Raw genomic sequence first — 14,500 nt, 5'->3', positions numbered from 1 at the left:
ATAACCTATTTTAACATAGCTACAAAACCCACACAGAGCACTCTTCTTATTCCACAGATACAACTCATCTGGGCCTGCTGATTTATTAGAGTTCCTGCTTTTGCCAGCACAATGCTAATGTACTTCCATGAAGACATGTAGCTTTTTTGGAAAGCCACATCCATATTAAGGTCGCTGCTGCCACCAAGTGGTTTTTTAATCTCAAATCTGTAATTTCTTCTGTCTGGATTCAGTAATGCCTCCCTCTTTTTGGAATCCTACCTGCAAAATTGCATTCATTTCTAAGAATTTAAAGACTGTGCCTGTAATGTTGTCAGTCCATCTCTTCTGCCAGAGGATTCCTGGACTATCACAGGAGTCATAGCTGCCTGTTAGTACATGGTTCTAATCCTGAAGTTCCTTCTAGCACTGACAATAGGATTTCAATAAAAAGGTGACAATTCTTACTCCAGGCTACTATTATGCATTTAAATGAAAATTCATTCTTAATCATCCTTTTAAGATCTGGAAAATACTTTTTGGCTAGAATTACTCCAATAAATACACCCAACATACAAAATTAATCCATCATATACATAAATGGATAAATATACTAAAAAAACAGGCAAATGCTCTGGAAATAATACAACAACTTGAAAACATCAGTTAATAGGAGGAAAAAAATCACTTCTGTTCTTCAAACAAGTGAAGTCCTTCATACACAAGCTACAATCTATCAAGAATGAAAGCCTACCAAAATAATTATGATAGTCATATATTAGTTGGTAAACAAAACATTCCTAGGATATGTGCCCTTATTATGTGATATAAAATACTCTGCAACAATCATCTGGACATTTTGATTCATGAAATATGCCATGTATGGATAAAGGTACATTTCTAAAAGTGTGCAGAGAATCTGCAGAGTTTGTTTCCTATTCCTATTTGCAAATGACACCATCTCACTTGGTTTACAAAGGAAAGCATCTATAGCAACAACAGATTTTAACCCATAGTAAGGTTATTTTACTAGTGAAGTGTTCAGCAGAAATTACCGAATTATTTCTTCATCTGGTGCAGCAGAAGGTATGTTAACTTGTACAGAGTATTAGCCATCCTTTCCTTCAGGGAGCTTTCTAAAATGAGCTTGCATTTATTTGAAGTATGACAGAAGGAGCCAGCATAGCTATTTTGTGTGTGTGTGTGTGTGTGTGTGTGTGTGTGTGTGTGTGTGTGTGTGTGTGTGTGTGAGAGAGGTATTAAATACAGCTATAAAAATTCTCTCTTCAGAGTGTCAAATTTACACTACTGAAGTGGTTTAACGCTAAAGTTTTAGGGAAAGGTGCTGAAGAAATTTCTAGGAAGAGAGGAGGTGGGTGGGTCAAATTGCCTCAACTTATTTTAAAATTTACTTCTCACTTTACTTCCCAAACCATTTTTTGTTTTTTTAAGTTTGACAAGCAATGGAAGGGAACAAACTGACTGTATGTTATATAGTTAGACTACCAACATATAGATTTGTGGTTGCTTTACATGTAAAAGAGTTCATATTATTTCTGGGGGAATTCTGCACATCTGCAGACATGCAGAATTCTTCTGTGCCACATAATTTTGTATTTTCCCGCATAAAATGCATTTTGCCTAAGAAGTGCTGCAGTTCTGCCTTTTGCCCGCTTGAGGCCGCTGTGGCACCAGAACACCAGCTGCATGAACGCAGATGGCCGTTCTAGTGCCACAATGGCCTCTGGTTGGGGGGCAAAAGGCAGAACTGCAGCACTTCTGGGGCAAAATGCATTTTCTGCAGGGGGCGGGGGGGATTCTATACCCAATGCTGCAGAATTGACCCAAGGAGTAGAAGTTCATCATAGCACCCTGTCCGCAGAGCCAGGTTCGGACAGAATGGAGCACACAGGGCTGTTGCGGGGGGGGGGGGGGGGGGGGGGGGGGGGGAGGGAGGGAGAAAGGAGGGTGGTCCACAGACTGGGGTTCAGAATGGCCAGTGGCAGAGAGAGACTGAGGCACGGACTCAGGAGCTAGTGGGGTGACAATGTTGAGCCTGGGGATGGGGGATGCATAGACCCATGGGGATGAGGAGTGTGGGGACAGGGGCAGATGTGCTTGACCTCATGGGAGAGACTTGGGGTCAGCCAGGGGCTGCATGGGAGAGGCTTCCCAACCCTCCAACAACCCCCCTTCCCTCCTCCCTAAAAAAACAACAACCTCTTTTCCACCCACCTCCAGGTTCACTCCTTCCCTCCTCCTCAGCTCCTCTGTTACCTCAACTCCCCCAAGCCTTTGCACTACTTCTGACAGGGGCAGGAAATCCAGTTCTGTATTGTAATTTAAATGAATTACTCAAAGTTCTACATTAATATGCCTATAAGGAATCTATTAGTCAAAAAACCACTATCCACAATCTTTTTTTTTTTTTTGTTGAGGTCTGTATTGTTACAGACATGCTCACTGACAGATATTTTGCAATAAAGTACCAAAATAATTGAAACTTGCATGATTATATTGTGTTATTTTGACAAAGCAAATAAGCATACTTATGCAGAATTTTCAGATACTGTGTGCACAATTTTTAATTTTTGGCACAGAATTCCCCCAGGAGTATCATATGTTGGAGTTGAACTTAAGTTGTCGGACATCTAACTGGCAGCTGCAACCAAAGATGAGCACAGCCTGGTGGCAAACAAATCTTTGGGAACTATTAGAGATCTAATCATTACCATTTTGGGGGTGGGGGGGAGAGGAGGGAAGAGAAGAAGGGTTAACATGATTACTTAAAATGGTATTAGCTGGCCCTGTTTTCTCCTCCTTTCCCTGGACATCCCAGGAAAGAGCCATTATTCATTCCAGGTACATGTCACACTTCAAATTCAAAAGTTTAATAGGGGGATTAGAAAGTACACAGGATGCAGGCAATGCCATTTCATACATAAGCTATAAAAAAAGCCTGCTGGCACTCGGAATGGGTGGCAACGTTCATCCCAGAGAGTGAACACACTATCTTTTATGCTTTTGATCTCCACTGGCAGAGACTGCAAATTTAGGAGTATGCTGCCAAGACAACACAAAAAAAAAAAATAAAAATCATACAAATAAGGCCTAAAAGTTTGTTGTCTGGCACAAGTGAACATACACAATCTAAAATTCCTCTCTGCTGAAAAATGTATGATGCTAGAAGAAACAAGCCTACAAGAGCATCATGCTTTCTCCTTAGATCACAAGGTTGCCAGAGGCAAAAAGAAAAAAAGCACAACTACTCTTCTGAATTCTGAAGAGCACAATTCCTCTTTAAATAGCAGATATGGTTAAAGTTACATCAACCAAGGAAATATGAAACAATTCACACACTTTGGAGCTAAGGTTTCAGGCTCTCTGAAGTTTCTGAAGACAAAATTGCTTTAGTTTACCTTCATTTTAAATGTTAAGGTTTTTTGTTTTTTTTTTTTTAAAACAAAAAAAAAAAACTTAGATTCTGGAACACAATTCCATGATCATGGAATCACAGAAGACACCAGAATCCGATAACACTAATTTGGACTGACCCACAAGTTACAGTTGGAAGACAGTTTTAACAACAAAACATTGGCATCTTACAATTTTAAAAATCTACAGAGGTAAACTAGAAAGCATGTATACACTAGTTACCTGAGGAATTGTTGAACAGCTCCCGAAACTGCCAGTGGAGGTGGTACTTAAGGTTCTCATTCTGTGTTCATTGATGTGAATCATACTCTCTTTGTCTCTACAATATATAAATTGGATTATTTCATCTGGCAAAAAGACAAGACAAATATCCTTTTGGCTACAATCCACCATATTCTAATAATTTTTATCGATACAGTCTAAATTTCCAACACAATATTTGCATAACAAGAAAAAAAACTTACATTTTGCAATATTAACTTCACTTCAACATGACAGGTGTCTTATAACCTCTAAAGATTTTCAGATCTTATTTGTAAGATGATACAATGACCAACCTTAAATGCCAGAAGTGTTCTAAAAAACTAAGTGACAGTGATATTTTATATTTATGCTCAGTCAATGATCTCCATTTCAAATTTGCTAAGTTTACATATAAAAAAATAAACAAGCCAAATAAAAACCAAAATCAAGCAGGCTTGCTTCTTGTATCACTGTATTGGCTTTGCAATGCCAACAGTACTAAAACTTGTCTGTCAGCAAAGTCTGCTATGACATGTAGCAGAATGATGTTTTCACTACAACCCTACTTTCATTCCCGACATGCCAAAGAAAAAACCCTAACAAACCATGATGGCAACATTTCCTAACTTTAAAAGTGACACATGCGATATCTATGTTTCTAATTCCCTCGCTAGTAAAGCACATTACGTAAGTTAAATATTAAGTTTTCCTGATGTCTATGCCATGCTGTCCAGGCAACAAATAATTTAATTCAAAACTGACTGGGTGGGCTGTGGATGGGAAGAGGAAAAGGGGCTACTGATTGGTGTACTCATTCTATTACATGTCCGCCCATCTCTAGGGGCTAGGACAGAGGTAATTATGATCTCTAAACAGGACAGGCAAGGAACTGATAGTCAGAACAACAAATAGCTAAGTTATTATGATTGGATCTCAGGGGATTTGCGCTCCACAGCTAACTAGAATAACTGCACTTCAAGAAACGGTGTTTAAATTACAAACTGCACCATACAAATAATTGTGGAGTAGTATTTTAACACCACAAAACCCTTTTTCGTTGGTATAAACAGTTTAAATATTCAGTAGAAAAGTGTACACTAGCTATAGAAGATAAGTGGAACTAAACTCAGACACCCAAGTCTAGTTATTACATTTTGTACTCTGGGGCAAGACAACTGATCTGTCACACTAGAAAATGTATAAACGTAATACTAATCAATAGGTTACCTAACATCTGGTCAAAAGGAAAGTAGCGTATGTTCACTCTAAGATTAGAAATATATTTTCAATTTAAGCAGGGGTGGCTGAACAGCAGTGCATGCTGAACTACTTGAAAGAGGTTCATTTACTGAAAAGGAGAAAAAAAAATGGAAGCCTTCCAAAACAGTCAATATGAATCTATACCTGAAAGGCCTGAATTCTCTGTTTAATGTTGACAAGTCAACCAGACCAGGGCATTCATCTTCATACTCTTTGTCAGCCAGGTCTTCTCCTTGACCTATATGATCTTCAATTTTGGTGGTATTTTCAGTTCTCTTTTCATCCCCAGAAAAATCAACTGCAGAACTCTCTGCATTATTACTAGCTTTCCCTGCAATTATTTGCCCTTCAACTTTTTCTAGAGCATGGCTGAACTCAGTCATATCTAAACTTTCTGTTTTTTTACTACTGTCAGCTATATCAACTTCTTTACTTCTATCCACCAAAACTTTAGAGGATTTGCTTTCAGCGGCATCTTCCAATTCACCTGTGAAATTTATTTTGTTTTCTTCTGTGGTATACAAATTTACTTTCCCATCAAGATCATCTACAAGTGGTGTAAAAACTGTTTTATAATCTTCCTCATCAGGACCTGCTGGGTAAAGCAGTTCATCATCCTCCTGCATTTCTTTTGTGTAGCCACTGGCGGCAATCTCTATGTCAAGAGAGCACTCTCTCCTGGAGAAGATAAGAAGATTGATTTAATATGTTGAGGGGAAACAGTTTGTTTATGCTTCAATTTAGTAATTTTAATTTTTTAAGAAATGACTACCAGCGTGCACTATCATTTAACTGCCAGCGTTAAAGGACTACCAAAGGTATATAATTCTGCTACCCTTACACATGCTGAGTAGAACCTCACATAAATAAGACAGTCTCATTGAACTTAATATGAGTACAAAAGACAGAATATGGCCAATAAAAGTACAATGTCATTTGTGTAAGAAATTACCACATGCTCAGATGATTTCAGCATTTACAGCTATATGACTGAACAATGTCCGTACACTTCCGCTGAAGTGTAATTATAATTTAACGTTGACTTAAGTGTATTATACTATATTACATAATCTAGAAGCACTAATTCTGCACTTATCAAAAAAAGTTATATATTTTGCATGTTCTGGTTAAAATGTGGTTCCCTTCTGAAAAGTGACTGAAAGAACCTGGTAGAGTTTATTATTTCCAATATTGCCTAGATCAAATGTACTCACAACGGTTTTGTGTTAACTTTCAAAAAAAAAAAGACATGAAATTTGAAAAAGCAAATTTCCATTTGAAAACTTTTGAACTTAGAAAACAACTCTGCCTTGCCCATCATCAGCAGTACAGAGACCAACAGCTCACTCTTTCAAAGCAGCGTTGTTCTAAGTGGAATAAAAATGTACTTTGAAGTAAACTGATATGACAGAGTATAGGCAATGAACTGATCTGTTGAATAACAGGTGTCATTTTTATACAGTTGTTTTCAAAACAGAACTATACTTCAGTGATTTTCATTATCTGAGTCCTGAAAAATGTGTTCTTTAGAAAAGCAGTGACCATGACTTACTTTCTTGAAAAACCTCCACTCCGAATGAATCCACATAAAAGAATGCCCCACAAGTGCAATAATTGGGTTGAGGGGTAAGAAAAATACTGTTCTGTGTTATTGTGGCATTTCTTAGCAATGTGTCCTGGAGGACCATTTGGATCAGGTCTTGGAAGAGCCCTCTTCCAAGCTACAAGAACACAGGCATTACTGGTTTCCTGATGGTAGTAAAATGGGAGTGAAGTTTCAGGATGTCACCTACAATGATTTTGGGTGGACTGAGCACTGACATTTCTGATATTAAGAATCAAGAAAATCCTATATTAAAATGAAAAGGAAAAAGAAAAGAGCTGGAAGGCTGTCTTCCCAGTTCTCCAGCAAAAGACTTCATGGAGGCCATTAAACAAACAGCATACAACTGAAAACCAGTTGTCAACATTTTGGCCAGTGTTCTCATAATATAAAACTTGTACAGAGAGCACTCTGTCATCTTTACTGATCAATATCAGACTCCTAATCAAGTTACATTTCTCACCTGATATCCTGGAAGATTGGGAAAAGTTCACTTTCATAGCTGAAACGCTTCTTAAAAAAGTCTCTAATACATTTAACATCTCTGTCGAAATACCTGGAAAAATAAAGGATTGTTTTACACAGAATTAAAGTTGAGAGCGACAAGCATTTTGGTATACTTCTAAACATCTCAAGTTCTACTTCATATCTGTTACTGTCATAGCTTCAATAGCTTCTGTGTATTAATCGTTCCACATAAGCACATCTTAATTTTTTTCTGAATTTTAGAAAATGAGGTATTCTTCCAGCTTTGTCAAACTTCATTTTCTATTAGCCACATTTGCTCTGGAAAGGAAATCCCCATTGTCTTTTTTTCCACTTTACTAAACAGTGATTAAGCTACCACATAGCTGAAAAACAGAAAACCCAAAAGACACACAAATGAACCACACAGTATCAACTGAAGTTTGACCTGGCTTCCTGAGAACATCTGCAAGAACCAAATCATATGTCTACTCTAAATTTTGACATTTATGTCTGTGGATAAATAAAACTGAGTATATTTTTGTGGCACTATTCATTGTACGAGATGACACTGCTAGAAGACCGTTAAGAGTGGATACGTAAGAATGAATAATCAGTGCTAATAAATTACAATAATCTGAAATGGCCAAACTGATTTTGAAAATGCTGTGAGAGACTGAATATATACCATTCAGCATTTGGATGAGATGTTGACACCATCTGTGGGAAATCAATCATGGTAACCTGGTCCTTGCTGTCCAATAAGAGATTGAATTCATTGAAATCTCCATGAATCAAACCATGGTTGGCAAGTTTTACAATTAGTTCCATTAATTCACTATACACAGATGCAGGATCTTCTATTTGATGCACTTGGCACCTAAAAACATTAAAAAAAAAATCTAAACTATTAAGGGTGTAAGAAAATAAAAAGTTAAAGCAAAAATCACAATTCCATTGCAAATTAAACCCCACCCGTCTTCACATTTGGCACTCTTTGGCTGACTTCTTATGAGACCTAAGAATAACTGAGTATGGAAAATAACTTTTTTTTTTTTTTTTTTTTTTTTATCCTTTATAGTATTTTCTCCAGAGCAGAATTGCAAAATAATGATGGAGAAAAGCGGTAAAGCTTGTAGTGTTGATGTCATGCATTACCTGTTGTCAAATTAAAGAAACTGTCCATCAGTAGCACCTTTCACTGCACTAAATTCACTTCATAAAGGGGGTGTGTGTGTGAGAAGTGCTGAAAATCTGAAAGGAATTTTCTTTTCATTACTATTCAATTATTTTAAATTTTGGTTTTGATTCCTTTTTGATTAAACAGCTCACTTCAGATGCCTACCTTATGTTAGAACAGGGGTTGGCAACCTTTCAGAAGTGGTGTGCTGAGTCTTCATTTATTCACTCTAATTTAAGGTTTTGTGTGCCAGTAATACACTTTAACCTTTTTAGAAGGTCTCTTTCTATAAGTCTATAATATATAACTAAACTATTGTTGTATGTAAAGTAAATAAGGTTTTTAAAATGTTTAAGAAGCTTCATTTAAAATTAAATTAAAATGCAGAGACCCCGACTGGTGGCCAGGACCCAGTCAGTATGAGTGTCACTGAAAATCAGCTCATGTGCTGCCTTCGGCATACGTGCCATAGGTTGCCTACCTCTGTGTTAGAATGTGACAGCTCTAAAACTACAGTTGATTTACTTTAGATACTAGGACACGTATAAAGGTCGCATCCACTACCAAATTGGCCTTATGCGTTTAGCTGTGCAAACAAATCAAATCAACTTTTCAAATGTAAACTTCAAAAATATTTTAATGTTTTAAAAATCATTTTGTCAGATAATGCAAAATGACTTAACGATTAAATACAACATGACCGCTCCTGACTGAAGATTACCTGCCTCCAGCACTACTGCTGTAACACAAAAATCTGTATGTAAAAAAGAAAAGATTTCTTTCTGAATTTGAAAGTGGTGAGTAGGAACTTAAGAGTCAATTACAAGAACAAGGGAGCATGAACTGAAGCCAAGGAAAGACTATATAGTAACATGAACGACACTTCTCACAGTATGCAGTTGTCACAGAGAGTAAGCTGCCCTGTTGCAGTCTTTGGTGAACTGCATAAACAGTTTGAAGAAAAGAAAAAATCTCATCAGGTGTAACTGCTAAAACAAGAAGAAGTGACCCTAAAGAGACTTCATAGTCGTTAGCCATTCTATAGTGTCCAATATCAAATTGAAATGCAGTTTCAGTGGGACTTACTAAAATACTTAAAGCTGCAATCATTAAAAAAGCTAGATGATGAGAAATACTTCTGCTTTGTATAAAATTCTGCACTTCTGAATCTCTTCATCAGGATAGTGGCATTACTTGTGATACTTGCCAGCACTGTTCAACCACTGTTTGAGGTTTTTAAACAGTTACCAATCTGTTTGAATTCCTTTTTACTGGATAAAGAAACAGTACACTTTGTATGGGGAAGGAAGAAAGGAGCGGAGCATAACTGGAATTCCCCTCCCAATTAATCTGGATTCGAAGGGTGCTCTGTTACTATAGTCAGGCTGGGCTACAGAGTATCAATCGACTCTATAGAGAATAGTGGGCCACTGTTAGCTCTTATCTGACTTAAAAAGAACAGTCATTGTCTAATGCGTAAATATTTAGCTATCATTTTACTTACACTACTGAATCAGAGTGCCTCTGAGCAAGTACCTCAATTAAGATTTCCAAAATCATAGTTACTGTATTCAATTTAGTCTTAAATGGGAGTTCGTGTTTCAATTAATACTTACAGAGGGTAACCACTAATAAGTTCCATAACTACTGCATGTCTATTGTAGTCAAATGGTTTTGGAACAGGAAATTTTCGATCATGCAAAGCCTGGAAAGAGACAATGTGTTGGAAGGTTAGTGCTACTGGATACCAAAGCAAACAAGCAAGTTCTCATATGTTGTTAAATTGTAAACTCTTAGTGACAGAGCATATGTATTCCTATTGATGTACAGCACCTAGCATGTTTTGGGCAGCACCATAATACAACTTAGAACAAAAAGATTAATGTGTCCCATAACTAGACATGTTGACACATCAAATAATTGAGTAAAATGATTTATAGATCATAAGGCCACAAGGTACCGCTGTGATCATCTAGTTTGACCTCCTGTATAAACACAGGCTATAGGACTTCCCTAAATTAATTTCTGTTTGAACTAGGGCATCTCTTTCGGAAAATATACATTCTTGATTTTAAAATTTCCAGTGAGGGAGAATCCACCAAAACCATTGGTGAATTATTGCAGTGGATAATTATTCTCATCATTAAAAATTTGTGCATTATTTCCAGTCTGAATTTGTCTAGCTTCAACTTCCAGCCATTGGATCATGTTATACCTTTCTCTGCTAGATTAAAGAGCCCACAATCAAATATTTGTTCCCTATCTAGATACTAATAGACTCATCAAGTCACCCCTTAACCGTCTCTTTGTTAGACTCAAAGAGCTTGATATATTTAGCTTAACACTATAAGATACTTTCCAATCCTTTAATTGTTCTTATGGCTCTTCTCTGAACCCTCCTCCAATTACTCAACGTTCTTCTTGAACAGAATACTATATTTAAATATTTTAAATTCTTTTTCAACTATACTGGCTGCAGTTACAACACAGAATACAAAGTGTACAGTGCACACTTTCCAAATATTTGTTATTCAAAATAAATATACTGTAAAAAACAAAAGAAATAGTATTTTTCAATTCACCTAATACAAGTATTATAGTGCAATCTCTTTATCATGAAAGTTGAACTTACAATGTAGAATTATGTACAAAAAAACCTGCATTCAAAAATAAAACAAAGTCCAATCAGTCCTACTTCTTCAGCCAATCGCTCAGCCAAACAAGTTTGTTTACATTTGCAGAAAATAAGACTCCTGCTTCTTGTTTACAATATCACCTGAAAATGAGAACTGTTTTTTGCATGGCACTGTTGGAGCTGGCGTCACAAGATATTTACATGCCAGATGCGCTAAGATTCATATGTTCTTTTATGCTTAACCACCATTCCAGAGGACATGCATCCATGCTGATGATGGGTTCTGCTCAATAATGATCCAAAGCAATGCGGACCAATGCATGTTCATTTTCATCATTTAAGTCAGATGCCACCAGCAGAAGGTTGATTTTCTTTTTTGGTGGTTTGGGTTCTGCAGTTTCTGAAAGTGTTCTTAAAATGAACAACATATGTGTTGGGTCATCATCAGAGACAACCATAACATGAAATATATGGCAGAATGCGGGTAAAACAGAGCAGGAGACGTACAATTCTCCCCCAAAGAGTTCAGTCACAAATTTAATTAACAACAACAAAAAAACCACAAGCATCATCAGCATGGAAGCATGTCCTCTGGAATGATGGCCGAAGCACGAAGATGCGTATGAATCTTTAGCACATCAGGCACGTAAATATCTTGCAACACCAGCTACAACAGTGCCATGTGAATGCCTGTTCTCACTTTCAGGTGACGTAATTAAGAAGTGGGCAGCATTATCCCCTGTAAATGTAAACAAACTTGTTTCTCTTAGTGATTGGCTGAACAAGAAGTAGGACTGATTGGACTTGTAGGCTCTAAAGTTTTACATTGTTTTGTTTTTGAGTGCAGTTATAAATGTAGTTTTTTGGTTACGTAAGTTGCACTTTCATGATAAAGAGACTGCACTATAGTACTTGCATGAAGTGAATTGAAAAAAACTTTTTTTTTGTTTATTTTTACAGTGCAAATATTTGTAATAAAAATATTATAAAGTAAGCACTGTACATTTTTTATTCTGTGTTGTAACTGAATTAGATATTCGAAAATATAGAAAAACATCCAAAAATATTTAATACATTTCAATTGGTATTCTATTGTTTAACAGTGCAATTAATCACGATTAATCTTTTAAACCGCAATTAATTTTTTTGAGTTAATCACGTGAGTTAACTGCGATTGACACCCTATTCTCAAATTGTTAACAACAGAACTGGATACAGTATTCCAGCAGTGAGCGCACCACTCCAAATATAGCAGTAATATAGTCTCCCTACTTCTACTCAATATTCCCAGGATTAAAATAGCCCTTTTGGCGACAATATTGCACCCAGAGCTCATGTTCAGCTAATTATTCACTATGATCCTTGAGCCTTGTACAGATGTACTGTTTCCCAGAAGACTATCATCCTGTAACTTTATGTATATATGATTTCCATAAATACAAAAGTTCACTGTCCTGAATAATGAAGCTTCATCATAACCACATTATAGACAAATGCGGGAAGATCATAACTGTGGCACTACTGTTAGTCTTTTTAGATGCAAACTCAATTGATGCACACAATTCCATCACAAGTTCATTTTATATCCCTATATATTCTGTTGCCTAAAATGCATTACACAACCAATGAGATTTCACTACCACATAGTTCACAGTAATATCAAAATAAATAATTTAAGATGGATTTATTTTTAAATTTCCATATTTCTTCCTGTTCTGGGCACAAACTGAAACCCCTGCAGACTTTCTCCCAGTACATTCTAAATGTGTATGTGTATTGCGGGCGACGGCAGCAGGCAGGGAAATACACAGGAGGAAAGGGAAATCAGCAAGAGATCTGGGTTTGGGGTTTTTGGTTAAATTAGGAAAATTAACATTTCAGAGAAAAACAAAGAGCAATATCATTAGGGAATCTAATGCCAAATTCTGTCTATATTTCTGTGAACATTTACTGCTGGGGGAATTGTGCACCAATGTACATGTGCAGAATTCATATGTCCCACAGAATTTTGTTTCCCCCCCAGCCCCCGGAAATATATTCTGCCAAGAAGTGCTGCAGTTCTGCCTTTTGCCCACCAGAGGCCACTGTGGCATCTAATAACATGAATGTAGCAGGCTGTTCTGGTGGGTAAAAGGATAAATGGAATCAAGTACAGTACTTGATAAATAAATAAGACTTTAAATAATAATTTCTTTAAAGTAATTCTTGTTGCTACTTAAAAGTTAGTTTTGACTTCCTGAAATTAAGTGCATCAAAGCCTTCCAAATCAGTTTATAACTACAAATGTATCTAATTTAGAGGAAACTAATTAATTATTTTCTAGGCACTTACAGCATCCACAAAGCATTTATCTAAAAGTTTGCAATGCAATGTTGCTGAACAGCTGCGCAGAGAAAAAAATCCTGGTAGTTAATCAGTTTTCTAATACTCTCTCAAGTTTTGGAATTTATCTATATTCTTTAAAGCATTTGACAAAAATATGGAATTCAGAATAAGCAGAAATATATATCGGGGGACTGAAGTCCTGGTTTCTAAATAGTGCACACCACTTCTTCTGAAGACACCAGTGCTTCAATTGAGAATGAAAGAGTGCACTTATGGGAACGGCAATGACTGAAAATCTAGGCAAAAACCAAAAACGGGGTAAGAGTAGTTTCAGGTAGTATCCCTGCCCAAGTGTCTGCCAATAATTGGGGATGTACAGTAATTATATATATATATATATATATATATATATATATATATATATATATATATATATATATATATATATTTTAAACAAACCTACACAAAGAATAAACTGACTATACAGAAGAAAAAGTAGAACTGGCTACATACACAATGTTCTCAAGTCCTCAAAAGTAAAAAGCCTGATTTTTGCCCCCCCATAAATAATCTTATAAGGCCCCATGCGTCTAGAACCCAGGCCTACAGAACTCCCAGGCAGTTGACATCTCCAGGCTGCCACACAGCAGCAGCTGGAACCAACTTGCACTCTACTTCCCATGACCCACTATGGACACAGACCATGGGAAGTTCCATCTCAAGGGTTAGAAAGACCCCATGGCTCCTGATTGACTCTCTGTCTTTTATAAACTCAAGGGGCATTCCAGAAAGCGTCCAGGCAACAGCACAGATCTTCTGTAGCTGCCATGACCATTCCAGCTCCTTGCTCCTGAATTCCTGGCTTGACCTTGGCTTGATTTGGACTTCAGACTCTCATCTTTGGTATTGACCCTGGCCTGGATCTGACTACAAACTCCATGGCTACTCCTAGCTTCAGGTTTGCCCCTGCTCTGACCTTTGACCCTGACTACCCTTGTTAGAATCTTGACAATCTGAGGTGGTGTTTGCAAAAATGGCAGTTAAACAATTTCTGCAAGAATTGTGATTCAGCTCAGCTGAATGACCAAAAACAAACTCAGAACACTGTTTCTTTTATCACAAACTCATTCATAAATCCAAGAAAAAAAAGCAGAGATCTGTTGTTTAGAACAAACTAACTTAAATGATTGTATCTTTAAGCACTGTATTCCAGTGTATTTTGAGAACATATTAAAATACACTGTTATCGTTGCATTCTTGCCTTCAGATGCAGTTAAGTTTTATAACACAGAATTCTGTCATTCCACTAATCGAATTCCCCCTGTTGAGAGCCATACTGCTTACTAGTCACACTGGAGAAACAATACATAAAAAA

At 36.8% G+C, this 14,500-nt stretch overlaps 1 protein-coding gene and 1 long non-coding RNA gene across 2 annotated transcripts in view; one reads left to right on the top strand and one right to left on the bottom strand.

Moving 5' to 3' along the window:
* LOC115654020 overlaps nt 1-1,892 on the top strand; it is a 24,966-nt gene extending 23,074 nt beyond the window's left edge. Inside the window, exon 3 of the long non-coding RNA XR_004001075.1 lies at nt 58-1,892. This is a non-coding gene — a long non-coding RNA (uncharacterized LOC115654020). The remainder of the gene's footprint in view (nt 1-57) is intronic.
* Nucleotides 1-14,500, bottom strand: part of RIOK2 (RIO kinase 2) — a 26,283-nt gene that overhangs the window by 4,836 nt on the left and 6,947 nt on the right. The window contains exons 5-9 of the mRNA XM_030567930.1: nt 9,782-9,870; nt 7,674-7,865; nt 6,984-7,076; nt 5,062-5,595; nt 3,637-3,733 (exon numbers count right to left, since the gene is read on the bottom strand). Coding sequence (XP_030423790.1) covers nt 3,637-3,733; nt 5,062-5,595; nt 6,984-7,076; nt 7,674-7,865; nt 9,782-9,870 — 1,005 coding nt within the window. The remainder of the gene's footprint in view (nt 1-3,636; nt 3,734-5,061; nt 5,596-6,983; nt 7,077-7,673; nt 7,866-9,781; nt 9,871-14,500) is intronic.

Source organism: Gopherus evgoodei, chromosome 6 (assembly GCF_007399415.2).
Source record: "Gopherus evgoodei ecotype Sinaloan lineage chromosome 6, rGopEvg1_v1.p, whole genome shotgun sequence".
NCBI classification, from domain to species: Eukaryota; Metazoa; Chordata; order Testudines; family Testudinidae; genus Gopherus; species Gopherus evgoodei.
This window is presented reverse-complemented; position numbering and strand designations above follow the sequence as displayed.